At 30.7% G+C, this 15,914-nt stretch overlaps 1 protein-coding gene across 1 annotated transcript in view; it reads right to left on the reverse strand.

Moving 5' to 3' along the window:
* Positions 1 to 14,594, reverse strand: part of LOC131068576 (agamous-like MADS-box protein AGL11) — a 56,054-nt gene extending 41,460 nt beyond the window's left edge. Inside the window, exon 1 of the mRNA XM_058003802.2 lies at positions 14,413 to 14,594. Coding sequence (XP_057859785.2) covers positions 14,413 to 14,594 — 182 coding nt within the window. The remainder of the gene's footprint in view (positions 1 to 14,412) is intronic.
* Between the last annotated feature and the right edge of the window lie 1,320 nt (positions 14,595 to 15,914).

Below are 15,914 nucleotides of genomic sequence, written 5' to 3' on the forward strand. Positions count from 1 at the left end.
TTTTATAATAAGAAAAAGTCAAATATTTAGATTGTTTTTGTCAACAATGCTTCCTTATCCATCCTTGACCATATAACTTATACTTCCTTCAAGCTTCCATCTCATTTATTATTTTAAATATGTAGAAAAATTGAAATAACACATGAAAATTATTTCCACCCCTCTCATTAATCTTGGGAAGAAAAAACATATTGATTTCTAAACTCATTCTTGACTGGCATGCCCATTAGCACCCACGATACAAGTAGATGATGGTGAGCGATCAATATAAGAAAGATGAAAAATGATTATATCTGCAAGTAAGCACTATAAAATTACAATTGAAAGACAAAAATTAAGCAATAAAGGAAGTGACCTTATTAGTTAAAAAAGCCAAGTCAAAAAGGACAGCAATTACAATCATCTAAAGTCCAAAATTGTAAGACGGCGATACAGCAGCAGGTAGAATTATGACTAAAACGCAGCGATTATGCTTAACAGAGAGCTGTAATTAGTTTTGAAACGATAACAATTAATAAAGAAGAGTCATGTTTATTTGGAAGGATATCACCTTTCAGAAAGGATGTCTCTTTTCATAGAGACATAAAGGTATAAAAGGAATAAGATTTTTATGACGAAAGAAGTGAGGTGAGATGATAAGTTACATCATATATGCGCCAGAAGCTTTGTGAAATATATTTAAGTGTGCAATGTGAAGACCCATTGCTTAAGTACAAGGAAAGTGATGAAGAATACATATATGATGCACGTAGATTTCTATGAAAAAATTATAGAAACCTTATTATCATTTAATAGAAGGAAAATTTTTAAAAGCCAGTATGTGTAGATTTAAAGAAAAGTAAATGAAAGAGATTGCATCAAGTTTTGAGAACTTGACATATTTCTAATGAATCATTTTGTTAATTGCAGACAAATATTTCAAATATTTCAAGATAGGTTTGAACTTAAGATGAAGATAAGTATTTTAAATACTTATTTTGTTTGAAGAAAACAAATTTCATTAATGAGCATGTTGATAATTTAGAGAAGATTGTTCTTATGGCACCAGACATTTCAGAAAATAGTATTTTATATCATTTTCTCGACGTTAATGAAGAGTCTATAAGGGGTCTTGTTAAGGCTTTTTCACCCTCCATATGGTAGGAAACAATAAAAGGAAGTTTGCAACTTAAGGTTTCTATACCAAGGAAATTTGTCTCCCATTGATTGACAATACCAAATATTTGGCAACATAAAGGGAAATTTTAGATAAAGACTATATCAATCCCTCTTGCAAATATGGTAGTAAGGTAGATGAATTGACAAAATCAAAACATTGAAGGAAAATGCTTTTCTTCAGTTGTTGAGAACCATTGGTTTGAGGACATAGACACTTGGGTAAAGGATAAGTGCATTTTATTAAAGTTTTTTGAGATCCTAATACAGATGATAATAGAGACTTCCATGATATCAAAGAAGAAGTTGAATTAGAAGAATAAAAATAAATCAGCAAGGGAGTCACTATAGAAGCCCTATTTGGAGCACCTAGATATCACCAATTTAGAGCATAAGGAGTTGTAGTTGGTCAAAGAACAACCATCCTCTCTGATAGTGTTTCAACCGACAACTTGATATATGATAGAAATGTTCTTAAAATAGGGTTGAAGATTGAAGAATTTGAAGGTTTAAATGTGACTATTGTTGACGGTTTCACCATATCTTGCATAGAAGTAGTTCGACAACTCAAAATGACTTTGGTTGACTAAATGTTATGTGATGATTTTTATGTGGCAGGAATGGGAGAACTTGATATTGTCTTGGGTGTTCAATTTCTGCATTCTATTAGATGATAGTATACAAAATAAATAAAAATGAAGTTCAATTTTCATTCCAATGGGAAAGAGCTTTTGTTGAGGGATTTATCAAATGGAGCTCCTACTGTGGTTTCAGCCAAGAGGATGGAAAATAATTTTTCAAGAGGACAAGTATCATTAGAAGAAGCCATCTTTACAACACCACAAATTCTTTAAAGAAACAAGGTAAAAAAAATTTTTAAATTCAATCAAATCTTGATAAGAATAGTTTAGTTTTCAATGATTTACCTCTAGGACTACCTCGATAGGGGATTTGAGAATGTAATTGAGCTAGAATAGCAAGAAAAACCTATAATCACAAATATTTTTAGTCATCCCAAGGGTTTCGGGGAGGAAATAGAGAACTCTATCAAAGAAAATCTTTACATGGATCTCATAGGGAAAATATTGAGTGCATTTACTTCATTAGTGGTTCTTGTGAAGAAGAAGGATGGCGCAATGGTAATGTGCATAGATTATAGAGCACTAAAAAAGAAGACCATAAAAAATAGATATCTCATTAAGAGCATATAACCAAATTTGCATGAGAAAAGATGACATGGAGAAGATTAATTTTTTATGCCACTATGGACATTTTGAATTTCTTGTCATGTCATTTGATCTCACAAGTACACCAACAAATTTCCAATATTTCATGAATATGGTATTTAGTAGACAACTTAGGATATTTATTCTAGTATTCTTTAATGATATCTTTATTTACAATATAATACTCGAAAAGAGCACTTAAAATACTTGGATATAGTTTTGAACATCTTATAGAAGAAAATTATTTTATTCCAAGTTATCAAAATGATAGTTTGGGTTGATTGAAATCTTATACTTCAGACATGTCATAGGATCTCAAGGAGTGCAAGTTCACCAACTAACAATTCAGGCAATCTTGGATAGGCCTCCTGCAATCAATCTTACTTAGTTGAAATGGTTCTTCGGGTTGTGCAATTTATTATAGAAGATTTGTAATAAAAATCTCCCAACATGTTACACCTTTCACTAATTTAGCCAACAAAGTAGCATTTTCTTGGTTTGAAGAAGCTCTAAGAACATTTGATAAGCTCAAGGAGGTAATGAATTCTTGCCCCATGCTTGCAACTCATTATTTTTTTCTTTTATTTTCGGTTGAGTGTGACGCATTTAGAGAAGGAATTTAGGATATCTTAACTCAAAAGGGCACACAATAGCTTTTGAGAGTAGGAAACTAAGCAAGTTGTAAAAAAGGTACTCTATCCATGACACAAAAATATTGGCAATAATGAATTCACTTGACAAATTTAGGCTATATCTTGTATGTGTGAAGCTTATGGTTTAGAATAATCACAATAGTCTTAAATTGTTTTTGAATCAAAAATATTTGAATGATTGTGAGAAAAAATGGGTATAAACATTGCAAGCATATGATTTCAAGATTGAGCATGCCAAGGGGAGGAAAAATAGTTGTTGCTGCTCTTTTTTGGAGGCCCCCTTTATATTATCTTTCAGTTCTATTATTATTGATTGCGAAATTTCCATAATCTTTAATATGCTAATGATTCATTTGATTCTAACATATTGGAAGAAAAAGTGGATGATGACAAGTACACTAACATTAATGGGCTGATATACTACAAGAGTGGAATATTCTTAGTTGTAGGATCCACATTTATGGAAAAGATATTGAGAGCTTTCCATGATACACCATTGGCTGATCATCAAGGGTAATATTAAAAATATAGGCAAATCCAAGAGAGGTTTTATTGGAAGTGAATGAAAGAGGATGCACTCAAGCAGATGAAAAAAAACATAGTTTTCCAATAGAACAAGAGCAAGCAGATTTTTCTTGCAAGATTACTTCAACCTCTTCCAATTTATAAACATGAATGGGAGACCATATCCATGGACATCATTAGAGGTTTTCCTAAAGATAAATTTAAATATTTATTATTTTTTGTGGTTGATAGATAGAAAAGGTATGCTCACTTTCTTCTAATCATATATGAGTTCAAGGCATCACAAATAATAGAGTTGTGTTTTATAGAGATTTTCATATTAAATGGCTTGCCAAAGAATATTATCAGTGATAGAGATAGAAGATTTACTATCTCTTTTTGGAAGGAAATTTTTCACTTTATGGGCACAAAGGTCACACCCAACACAATTTATCATCCACAAATAGATGAAAAAACAAAAATTGTTAACAAATAGATAGAGGGATATTTCAATAACTATATTTGCAATCAGCAAAGTGTTTGGGTTAAATGGTTGGATCTAGGGGATTATTTTTATAATATATCATACATCACATGTCCATTGGTATGTCTCCATTTCAAGATCTCTATGGTATAATGCACAATTTTCTTAATTTATTGTTTTGAGATAGTAGAGTTCCCCTAGATATTGACTTTATTCAATAGAACCACGATATTTTGAGGACCCTTAGAGATAACTTACATCATGCACAAAATGAATAGAATTTGTATGGAGATAAGAGGATAATAGACAACTTACATCATGCACAAAATGAATAGAAGTTGTATGCAGGTAAGAGGATAATAGATAGAGTCTTTAAGGTTGGATATCTGGTTTTGTAAGGTTGTAGACATATAAGAAAATTTTCCTACTAAGAAAAGTAGAGAAAAGAAGCTCAAGCCCAAGATTTATGGATCCTATTAAATCATCCCTAAAGTAGGGGAGGTAGCCTATGAGATAGAACTTCCACAACATTGCAAGATACACAATGTATTTTATTTTTCATGGCTCAAGAAGTGGTAGGATAGCAAGTGGCAATTTCACCCAACTTACTCTCTTTGTACAATGAAGGAAAGTTAATTTTTATTCACAAAAAGAAGCTAAGGAACATCAGCATTACAAAGTACTTAATAAAATAGAATGATTTTACCATGAATAGAAGATACAACATGGGAAGAGTTAGAAATTCTTAATCATCCAAATCCTCATTGCTTCACAATGAGCAATCTTTGGGAAGGAGGACTTGTCATGTCCCCTTTTTTAAAATAAAAATTTACTATTATTACTAAGGCCAATTATCCAAATATTGTAAACTAGGACATACAAATGAACCAATAAATTTTTCTAGATTCAAGTTTATTTGATCAAATGAAATTTAATGAAAAATATTAAATTCTATTTGAATTAATCTTAATGCCAAAAGATGGTGTGAAATTTTTAAATAACAACTTTGGCATTAGAAACTAATCTTGGAAGTGGGAGACAACAGTGAAGAAGTGGCAATTTATTATATTTTGGATAGAAGGTAAAGGATAAATGTCAAATGGAGTTAAGTTTTGGCAGGCAAGAATGTTTCTCTCCTTGGACATGGGTTTTTGGCATTCAAATTGTTGTCTGATTTATTTTTTCATTTATTTGGGTTTTTGTCTTGCATTCAGATTCATTCTATCTTCTCATTTCAACATGTTAATGTTGTTTTTTGTAGAGGTTAGTAAACCAATGATGGTGGAATAGTCAAGGTGGATAAACTAGGGATATTGAGGCCCAAAGATAGTGGTTCAAAGAATCTCAAGAGGCAATCATCTAGAGAATATATGTGTAGTGAAGAGTGTTAAATTTGTGTTGTTTTCATTATGATTTTCCAACTGTTTGTAGGAGTTTAGAGATCTTAGTGTAGAGGATTAGCTTCATTTTTGTATTGTTGTTCTTAGCAGCATACTTTTCCATTACTTTTCTATTGTCAAAGATTTATTTCATATGCATTTCTCTAATGAACATATATCTCAAGTTTTGAGAGATTAGTTAACTTTTAAAATTGATTTTCTTAGTGTTTCAGCTCTAGTTTTGGGAGATACTTGTGATGTAATCTGTAACATATATTATTATTGTAATCTAATGTATTGAGCAGAATAATGATGTCAGTAACATTAACTAATAAAATTTTGGTTGCACTAAGTTTCAAGTTCATTAAGTGGTGTTTTTGTGAAATTTACTATATAACTAATCTCACACAATTTTCATATTTGCAAATTTGAAGTGGAAACTAGAAAACCTATCAAATATGATTAAATTTGCCGCAAGGTTTATTACATTAGTAGTTAATTTTATTTCATCTTCATGGAAGAAGACAACTCATAGAATGAAGTCTCACCAACTATTAGAGAATAAGAGGTTTCCCATGATCTATTTATTGACATAAATATAGTGAACATCTCATTTCCATTGGTTTCAAAAGGGGATAACTTAAGAAAAGGAATAATGATTCCATTAGAGTCAAAATTATATATGGAATAGAAGTCTTGAATCAATGAGAGAAGAAAGAAATCGTGATAAAATGTTTTCTAAGACTCAACTGTATGAGAAGGATTTTTGAAAGCTTGACTTAAGTATATATGTGTGTGTGTGTATACACACACATATATAAACATATATCCATGTATATACACACATGTATATATGCATATACATATATATACATGAATATGTAGCTATGTATATATATGTATATACACACATGTATATATGTATATACACACATGTATATATGTATATACATATATATAGATGGATATGTATGTATGTATAAGTATATGTATCTCTCTCTCTATATATGTGTGTGTGTGTGTGTGCATATATATATATATGTGCATACATATATATGTATATATATGTACATATACATGTACATATATGTGTGTACATATATATGTATATATATGTATATATATGTACACACATATATATACATGTATATGTACAAAGATATATGTGTATATATATAGATATACATATATACATACATATATGTATACATACATATATATATGTATCTATATATATACATGTATATATATGTTCATATATATACATGTATATGTATATATATATATATATATATGTATATATATATATATATATATGTATATATATATATATGTACATATATGTACATATATATATATATGTATATATATGTACATATATGTACATATATATACGTACATATATATACATGTATATGTATATATATATGTATATATATATATATATATATATATGTACATATATGTACATGTATATATATGTAGATATATATACATGTATACATATACACACACACACACACACACACACACACATATATATATATATGTACATATATGCATATGTATATGTACATATATGCATACATATATGTAATATATACATACATATAGATATACATACATACATACATGCATGCATGCATACATATATACATATATATACATATATATACATATATACATATATACACATATATATATATATATGTGTGTGTGTGTGTATATGTATATGTGTGTGTGTATATATATATATATATATATATATACACACACATATACATATATACACACACACATATATATATATATACATATATACATATATATATATATATACATATATGTATATGTATCTCTCTCTCTCTCTCTCTCTCTCTCTCTCTCTCTCTCTCTCTCTCTCTCTACATACATATATATATGTTGGTCTTTATGTTTGACTTCACATTCATGAAGTTTCTATTGAAGTAACTATTCTTTTGATGTTAAAGATGGAGTATCATGGAAGGGTACTACATTTCCCTTTTCACTAATGTAAAAGGGGAGAGATACAAGGAGGAGTAGTGCAAATAGAGGGAGTATTATGGTTGTATTTTATCCAGATATTTGTTGTTTGTAGGTTACTATCAATGATAAAGGGTGACATTGTTAGAATATTGTCTTTGATATTAAAGGTATATATGCATAATTGTCATATTGTGAAAGAAGATCTATGTCAAAGGAAATTTTTTCTATTCAATAAAGAAACTAATTACATAAGGTGAGGACCACTAATAGGAAATTAATGATGGAACTAAAGTGGATATTTCAAATTCACGTTTATTGACTAAATCATCTTGAAATAATGATAGAAAACACCTTATATTAATGACTATGTTTCAACATTATATTGGATTGCTAGATCCAAGAAGCAATTACTTATGTTTTCATAACATACTAATAAACTCATTTTTTGTGTTCTTCTCTATTAGCACCCAAGATACAAGTAGCTGATTGTAATTGATCATCATAAGAAAGAGTAATAGTAATTATATCTACAACGTTGTATAATATAAATTACAACTAAAATACAAAGACTAAAAATGAATAGTGATTTTATTAGTTAACAAAGCGAAGACAAAGGACAATATATAACCATCGAAAGTCCAAAATTAAAAGGTAGCTATACATATTTAACAGAAGTGCTTAGATTTAAGACTAAGAGGTAGTGATTATACCTAAAAAAGGTCTTGCAATCAAGTTTAAAATTATAACAATAAATAAATAAGAATCATGTTTGTTTGGATGGTTATCACCTTACAAAAAGGATGTCTCTCTTCATAGAGACATATTGGTATAAAATGAGTTAAATTTGAGTGATGAAAGCAGTGAGGGGAGAGAATACGTTACATTATATATACACCAGTAATTTTGTGAAGAATATATAAGTGTGCTATGTTAAGTTCCAATATTCAATCACAGATGAGGAAGATATCTTATCAACAAAGATTTATAAGAGAGGTGTATAAATTAAAATGGGATTGGTATGAATAAATTATAGAAGAATTATTATCGTTTGATAAAAGGTAGGTTTGCAAAATGGAGCACATATATATCTATTGAAGAAAAGAAATTAAAAGAGATTGCATCAAGTTTGTCAGAAAGAAATATTTGATCATTATCCATCAAAGAAGTAAAATATAAGAAATGAGAGATGAATATTATAACAATTTTGTGAAAATAAGTATTAAAGTTTTGAATTGTTTATCATCTATTGAAGAAGCAACATTTAAAGCTACACTTTGTTGAGAAAGTCGGTGCTTCCTAAGGAAGATATTAGCATCTCTTGCTAATTTGGTGGTTAAATTTGGGGGTTTGTGTCTCTAGTAGGTCAGTGCCTATCAATTGTGGGTTGGTGGCTATGAATTTTGTAAGAAAAGTTTATAGAAGTAATTTTTTTTGGCTTTCTCCCATAATGGTTTCTATATGAATCATATATTCTTCTTGTTATTGATATCATGCAATGATGTCAATATGATTGTTATGTTGAAAAAATTAAATATTCTATTATACTGTAAAACCCTTATCTCTTGTGTTGCTGACATCCTTTGTCTAATGGATTAGGTTTGTTGGGTGGCTTTGCCTTTTTTTAGCTGCCTAGTTGATGTTTGGTTAATGGTGGGCTATTGTTAATCTTTGATTATATCTTCTTGTAGTATTATGCTTGTGGGTTCTGGAATCCTGTTAATTCCAGAGGGCTTCAAGTCCCATCAAAACCTGTTGTAAGGGGTTTTTGGTCCCCTAAAAATCTGTTTGACCCTTAATCAAAAACACTTGACCATTATAAGAGCCACATGAATTTTATAAATTTCTAGGTGATCTTTGTAATTAGAGAACTTATATATCTCGAATAAGTAGTCTTTCTTGCAACGATCATTGATAAATATAAAAAATTATAATTTAATTGATAAATCTATGATATAATTTATTGAATCTTAATTGTTAGGTTTATGTGTCTTCAATATTCAAATCATTACAAGAATTATACCTTTATTAATATTTTTATTCTTCTCTCAAGATTACTTTATTTTCTTCTAAACTTAATAATATCTATGTAATAGTAAGTTTATAGGTACTTAAACTTTTAGAATTTTGTAAGACTTTGAGTTTCTTTCTTCCTTTAATTATTATTTTAAATGATATTTTTATACAAATAAAAGGTATATTGTTTAGTTGTGATTATATTTATAAGATAAACACAAAGATTATCAAAATTTGAGCTTTTATGTTGTTTGTCAGTTTGTTCAATTAGTTTACCTAATATCTATAATATTATCTAAAAATTATATAAAATATGATTTCACTTTTTTCAAATTTACATGACTATAAAACTCTTCATGAGAAAAATATGCGTAAGTAATGAGCGTGTTGTCCAAGGTCATTACCTGTCAAAATATGAAAAATGGAAGATTTTTGAGAATTCCCACAAATTGAGGGAAATTGGTTGATAGTCAGGATCTAAGCTTCAGTTTGTATCATGTGGCCAATTTTCACCTGAACCTAGCTCATACTTTGTCATATTTTAAACCTTTAATTTTTGGTGTCTGTTGCCCAAAAATGATTAAAATATCTCATCCTAGGATTCATCATAAGGTTTAAATAATTGTGTGGACCTATTTCTCTTTCATTGACGTGTGTTTCTAATTTCAGGACCTAACTCCCTACTGTTTATATCTGGTCATTTGCGATGAAAAGCTGTTTAAAAATGTCGGTTGCATTCTTCCTTGATTCCTCTCAGTGGTCAATTATTTCCAAGGTGTAAACGATAGTTCATTGAAGCAAAAGGTTAGAAATGCTCACTTTTTGAGCATTTCTAACCTCATTTCTTAACCTTGTGGGTCCCACTTTGCCAAAAAGGTTAGAAATGCTAAAAAAATGAGCATTCTTTACCCTTTTTCCTTAAGAGTTTAAAAAAAAGAGAGGAAAAGAAAGCTTCAAGTAGCAGGATGTTGAACATTCATCAATGCACTGAAGGAAGCATGGACATCTTGAAATGTGAATATGGATGCGACATGTGGAAGGCATAGATAAACTACGAACCATTTGTCAGAATGTCTCAATAAATTTTCATCTCAGGGAATGATGTATAGCACACAATCTGTTTGATAGAACTACATGGTAACCCAAGCATGTAAATTGTGGTTGAGATAATGCAGAATGTGGAAGTTTTGACTTGGCCGTCATAGTATTACACCTTGAATGAATGCCTTTAGTTGAGGTTGACTAAATCTGCCACGATATTCATCATAGCACAGAGGATCAAAGAACTCTGTCAGGCGTGGAGTTGCAGTTGCTTGGAATGATTGGTATGCAGAATATGGAGGCATAGACAATGCACATAAATTGTTTTGGCAGAACATCATGTTTCACGTGATAATGGAAGCATTGACAAGACGTTAAAGGAGTATGTCACCCAAGCTGCAAGGCATGAATGCAGATCGTGGAGCATAGGGAAAGCACAAACAACACACGTGAATAGTTTGATAGAATTCCTCAAAGAAACGTTATCTCATGGCATGTGTTGATCACAGATATGTGGTCTCATGAAATGCGATGATTGCAGGATATCCACAAAATGGATTTGTTTAAAAAAAATGGATATCCACAAAATGGATTTGTTTACATGCAATAATTGCAGAAGATAGAGGATTTATGTTCAATGTTGTAGTTGCAACGACTTTGGGGGATGATGCTGCAAATCATGGGAGTGTAGCTAAGGCAAGCAAACCATTTGATAGAATGTTTCAAAGAATTATTATTCATGTAATGCAATGATTGCAGGATATGCACAAAACGGATTTCCTGAAAATGCTTTCAAATTCAAAACGGCAGGTGTAAATTTGAACGCAACAATCTTTGTCGGTTCCTTACGTGGTAAATTGCATTCTGCTACAAGTTCCTTTATTGATTACCAATCATGGCAGGAGAGTAAAGGATCATGCAAATGATGGTTAAAATGTATGCCATAGTGGAAGTTTAGACACGACATTATACCGTCCTTGCCCAATAATTAAAATCAAAGCCTTCAAATCTACCATGACATTCAACAAATCACAGAAGGTAGAGGAATTTCCTCAGATGTTAAAGTTGCAACTAATTTGATAGTCATGAGTACAAAACATTGAGACATAGAAAATGCACGTAAAGTGTTTGATATATTGCTTTAAAGAAATGTGGTCTCTTTTAATGCAATAATCATAGAATATGCATCAAATTGTCACCACAAGCCAATGTGGAATTTGTTCAAGCACAAAGGTTAAGGGAGAGTTTTTTCCTCGTGGTGGTTATAGCTTGTCTCACTTCAAATTTGATAATTACATATGAATCGGCACTTATATCAATTGTTCCTAGGCATGTGAATATTATAATGAAAAGATGGAGGTTAATTGTGCATAGGGATGCATTTTCACTTTTCAGGGGATTGATGAAGGTGACTATATAAGAATTGATCATACTGTCATATAAGCCTTCTTATTGTTCAAAGAAATATTATGTTCATGATGGATAAGGATGTTCGAGAACTTGTAGACATGAATTCAGATGGTGAGATGATTACGAGAGGAAAGGAAGCAAATGAAGATGGAGGCCATCTTGACAAAATCGACAAATGAGTTATTTCTTCAATGTAATGGGTTTGAAATTATTTTTTTAATAAGTGAATTATGTCACTTATCGCAAATAAAGGTTAGAAAGTTGACTTCTTCTGCGCATAAAAGTGTAGGTTACTAACTCATTGAAATTCACACAGAAAAGAGCTAGTTATTAACCCATGATTAAAGTTAGTTTTTAAGGTGGTTATTCTGGGAAGCCTATAAATACAAGACTATTTGTAATGTATAGGGGGACTTTTTACAAAGGGGAAAACTCTGCTAGAATTCCAGGAGAAACTTGTAATGACATTTTGATTTGCACTATATATAGAAAGCATTTTGGACTTGTATATTTTCAAAAAGATAATGAAGAATACGTCTTAGTTCATGTGCTCTAAATGTATTCATGCATTATCATCGCTGATTTAGATCATATGTCAAATTAGTAGTCCCTTTATGCATATGTGATTTGCACAATCGATGTGGTGATGCACAAGCAACCTTTGGTATCTCAGTTTGAATGTGTTAAAGTATCTTATCTCTCTGTATGTTGAGATTTGTCATTCTTCTTTATCGTCATCTCATGGCTAAGCATATTACCTTATAAACTCCCCTTGTAATTTGATGCTAATGTTGAGAAATCTCAGTTGATGGTCGTGTGTCTATTGTTAGGGTTTCTATCTTTATTTCTTTGTAGTTTTATGTTTTCTCCTTTATGTACTTTCAGGTTAAAAGTACACGAAAATCCTAAATACCCTTATCATACGAGGGAGCTGCCCCTCTCAAACGTAGAGGAAGATCATGTTTCACAAAACGATCTCTCCAACTGTTGGAACGTTTGTCATTGCTCATCAGACAAATAGGGTTAGTTTCAGGGAAACAACCGCAGTGACAAATCTGCTTACCAACAATACTATAGTATTTGATAGAAATACAAGTAATATTTTGTTCTTTAAAATAACACAAATAATTTATTATACTTTTTATTTAATTTGATGAGAAATGTAATGCGAATAATATAGAAACACATTGTAGCCACTAAAAGCTGAAAGAATAATATCAAAGGCTTCTTAGATGGGTGAAGATATAATAAGAATAACATAGAAATATATTGTACAGGCTAAAAACATGAAACAAAAACATCAAAAGTTTCTTTAGAGAACAGTGAAGATATAATGAGTAATATAGAAACACATTGTAGTGGCTAGATTACCAAGAAATAGTCTTGAAGTTACATTACTATAGCGTGGTTTACCAACACAAATTCAAGATATTCTCATAACGAAAAGCTCCACTTTCCTTACTCGTTCTCCCAATTGCTTTCTTCACATCTAAGTTGGAGACATTATTATTGGTTTTACTTAACTAATGCATTGTGTTCTCGTTTTGGATGATAAACATGTTTGGGTTGTAAATATTCTCTCTTCAATGTTTACATTGTAGGCAAAATCAGTTGTGCTTATACTTTGGTACAGTCCCATTGAACGAATGACTTGCTCTATATGATATTCTGTTATGACTTGGATTTCTTTGAAGTTCCTAACAATCTTGTCATAGAAAATTCTCTCTGTCTCTCTTGGAGGACTCTCAGAGTTAAAGAAACAGACTGGTGTTCTAATTAAATCCTTCTATTCCCACAGATTCTGTATGTTTCTTTATCTATCATTTATGTTGGTAGTTTTGGCTTCAATCCACTTTATATAATATATGGATTTCTGTGCTAGTTGCAGAACAGAAATGAACATGTTATTGAGTCCTTCAAGACTCTTACATCGACCAATGGCTAGTGGCAAGCAACACTCAGTGGCCCTCCATCGGGAACTAACTCCGAGAGGCTCATTAGTTTTCATTTGGTATTTATGAAAGGGACAGCACATCTAGGGTAAAGAGAATCCCAACAGACAACTTACGGAAAACAAAATTCGCTTTGAATCTTACATTATAATGATTTCGGATACCCAACAGAAATTTGAACCATTAGGGCAAATAATTTGATAACAGTGTCTGTCACAGTATTCATCCAGATCGAATGCTTAATATTCACCCTAAATAATTGCATGGGTTTTTCAACACAAATAAGACTATTGAATATATATTTTTGTTGTGGGTTCCAAACAAAAATTGAAACCATTAGGGTAAGATATTTTGATAACAGTGTCTATCACAGTACGCTAACTTCTACTGTCCAGTCAATCTAGATTTAGTGCTTAATATCCATCCTAAATCGTTCAATGTATTTTTCAGCAAAATCAATACAACCGACCATGCCCATATTTCTGATGCAGATCTAACAATAATGTATGAATAAAATGAAAAGTTGTTCATACAGAAACTGGATATCTATTGATGAATGGAGTAGAAAAGAAAGAAAATTGCATGTACCTGTTACTTGCATATTGATAGAGCTTCCCACTGTTGGAATAGACAAGGAGAGCAAGTTCTGCATCACAGAGCACTGAGAGCTCTTTAGCCTTCTTCAATAACCCACTTTTTCTCTTACAAAATGTAACATGCCTGTTTGTCTTATTCTCAATCTTTTTCAGCTGAACCTTTCCTCGTCCCATTGATGACTTATAGAGCTTGTCTTTGTTCTCAGATTCAAATCAAAGCTTTCGACGACCCAAATACTCCATACTGGTAGCCATAATTGCTTTTAAAGATATATGTTTTATCATGATCCCCATCTAAACATGGACATTAAAATTTTTATTATATAAATACAGTCAAGTACCCTTGAAATTCAAAAGGGCCAGTGGACCAGATTGATTTTATACCAAAGAACAAGAGTACTGTTTGCAGAGCATGCATTGATGTGGGTACTTTGAGAGAGGTAAAGCATTGATTCAAGAGAAGCAAAAAAATATTGCTTAAATCAGACATTAGGGCGACATGTTTTCCAAGGCCCATGTGAACACAATAATTGATAAAACTTTATGTTACATTGGACAAACAAAGGTTACAGATCTTTACATGAGGGTATTTTTGGTGTATTGATTCAAACATTTGACCACTTATATGTAAGCCAATAGGATCTATCTAAAAATGTTAATGCGACCAATTCATTCTATCATTAAAAATATTATAATCACTTTTCAATAATAGAATTTAAATGGGAGACAAAAGTTTGAGAAAACGATAGCATATATAATGAATTTAATAAAGTTTTCCCACGTGCAACCTACCCACTACCATTATTAAGATACAGCCTACCCCATATTAATAGCATATATAATCAATTTAGGAAAGCATTTCCCAAATAATACCTTTCATATATTAATATTTAAGCAGTAACAAATAATAGAGCCTTGAATCACGACATTTTCTTAATATCACACTTTTTATTAACAAATAAAATGGCACCCAAGTCATTCTTGTTCTGACTTATTGACATTTTCTGTTTAATAGAGGAAAGAATATCGTTTTCTGTAACAACCATGTAAGAATCTATAAATGGAAATCCCACTATGTTGCAATTCGCAGACAATAAAGAAATGCACGAAGATATTGATTGTCACTACAAATTAGCATAATAAAAAATTATGCACCCATTCGAATGTATTTTATTTAAAAGTACACGTAAAAGTTTGATGATTATTTTTAATTAATTGTAATGGTGCAGTTTATAAGTTAAGTTTATTGTCATTTAGTTTCAGATTAATATTTACAGATAATAAGTAGCACATTTTTGTGTTGAGTTAACTCCTTGCTCAATTTCTACCTATATCTAATTAATTCTACATTCATGCACTTTCATACAACTGACCCTATCTTGAATCTATTAGCACAGGGTCTCACACATTTCTCATATATCAATTTATAATTTCATATATCTTCTCTTGATCTCTCAATATTGTATTATCTATCATAGGTCAATCCTACAACAC

Source organism: Cryptomeria japonica, chromosome 5 (genome assembly GCF_030272615.1).
Source record: "Cryptomeria japonica chromosome 5, Sugi_1.0, whole genome shotgun sequence".
NCBI classification, from domain to species: Eukaryota; Viridiplantae; Streptophyta; class Pinopsida; order Cupressales; family Cupressaceae; genus Cryptomeria; species Cryptomeria japonica.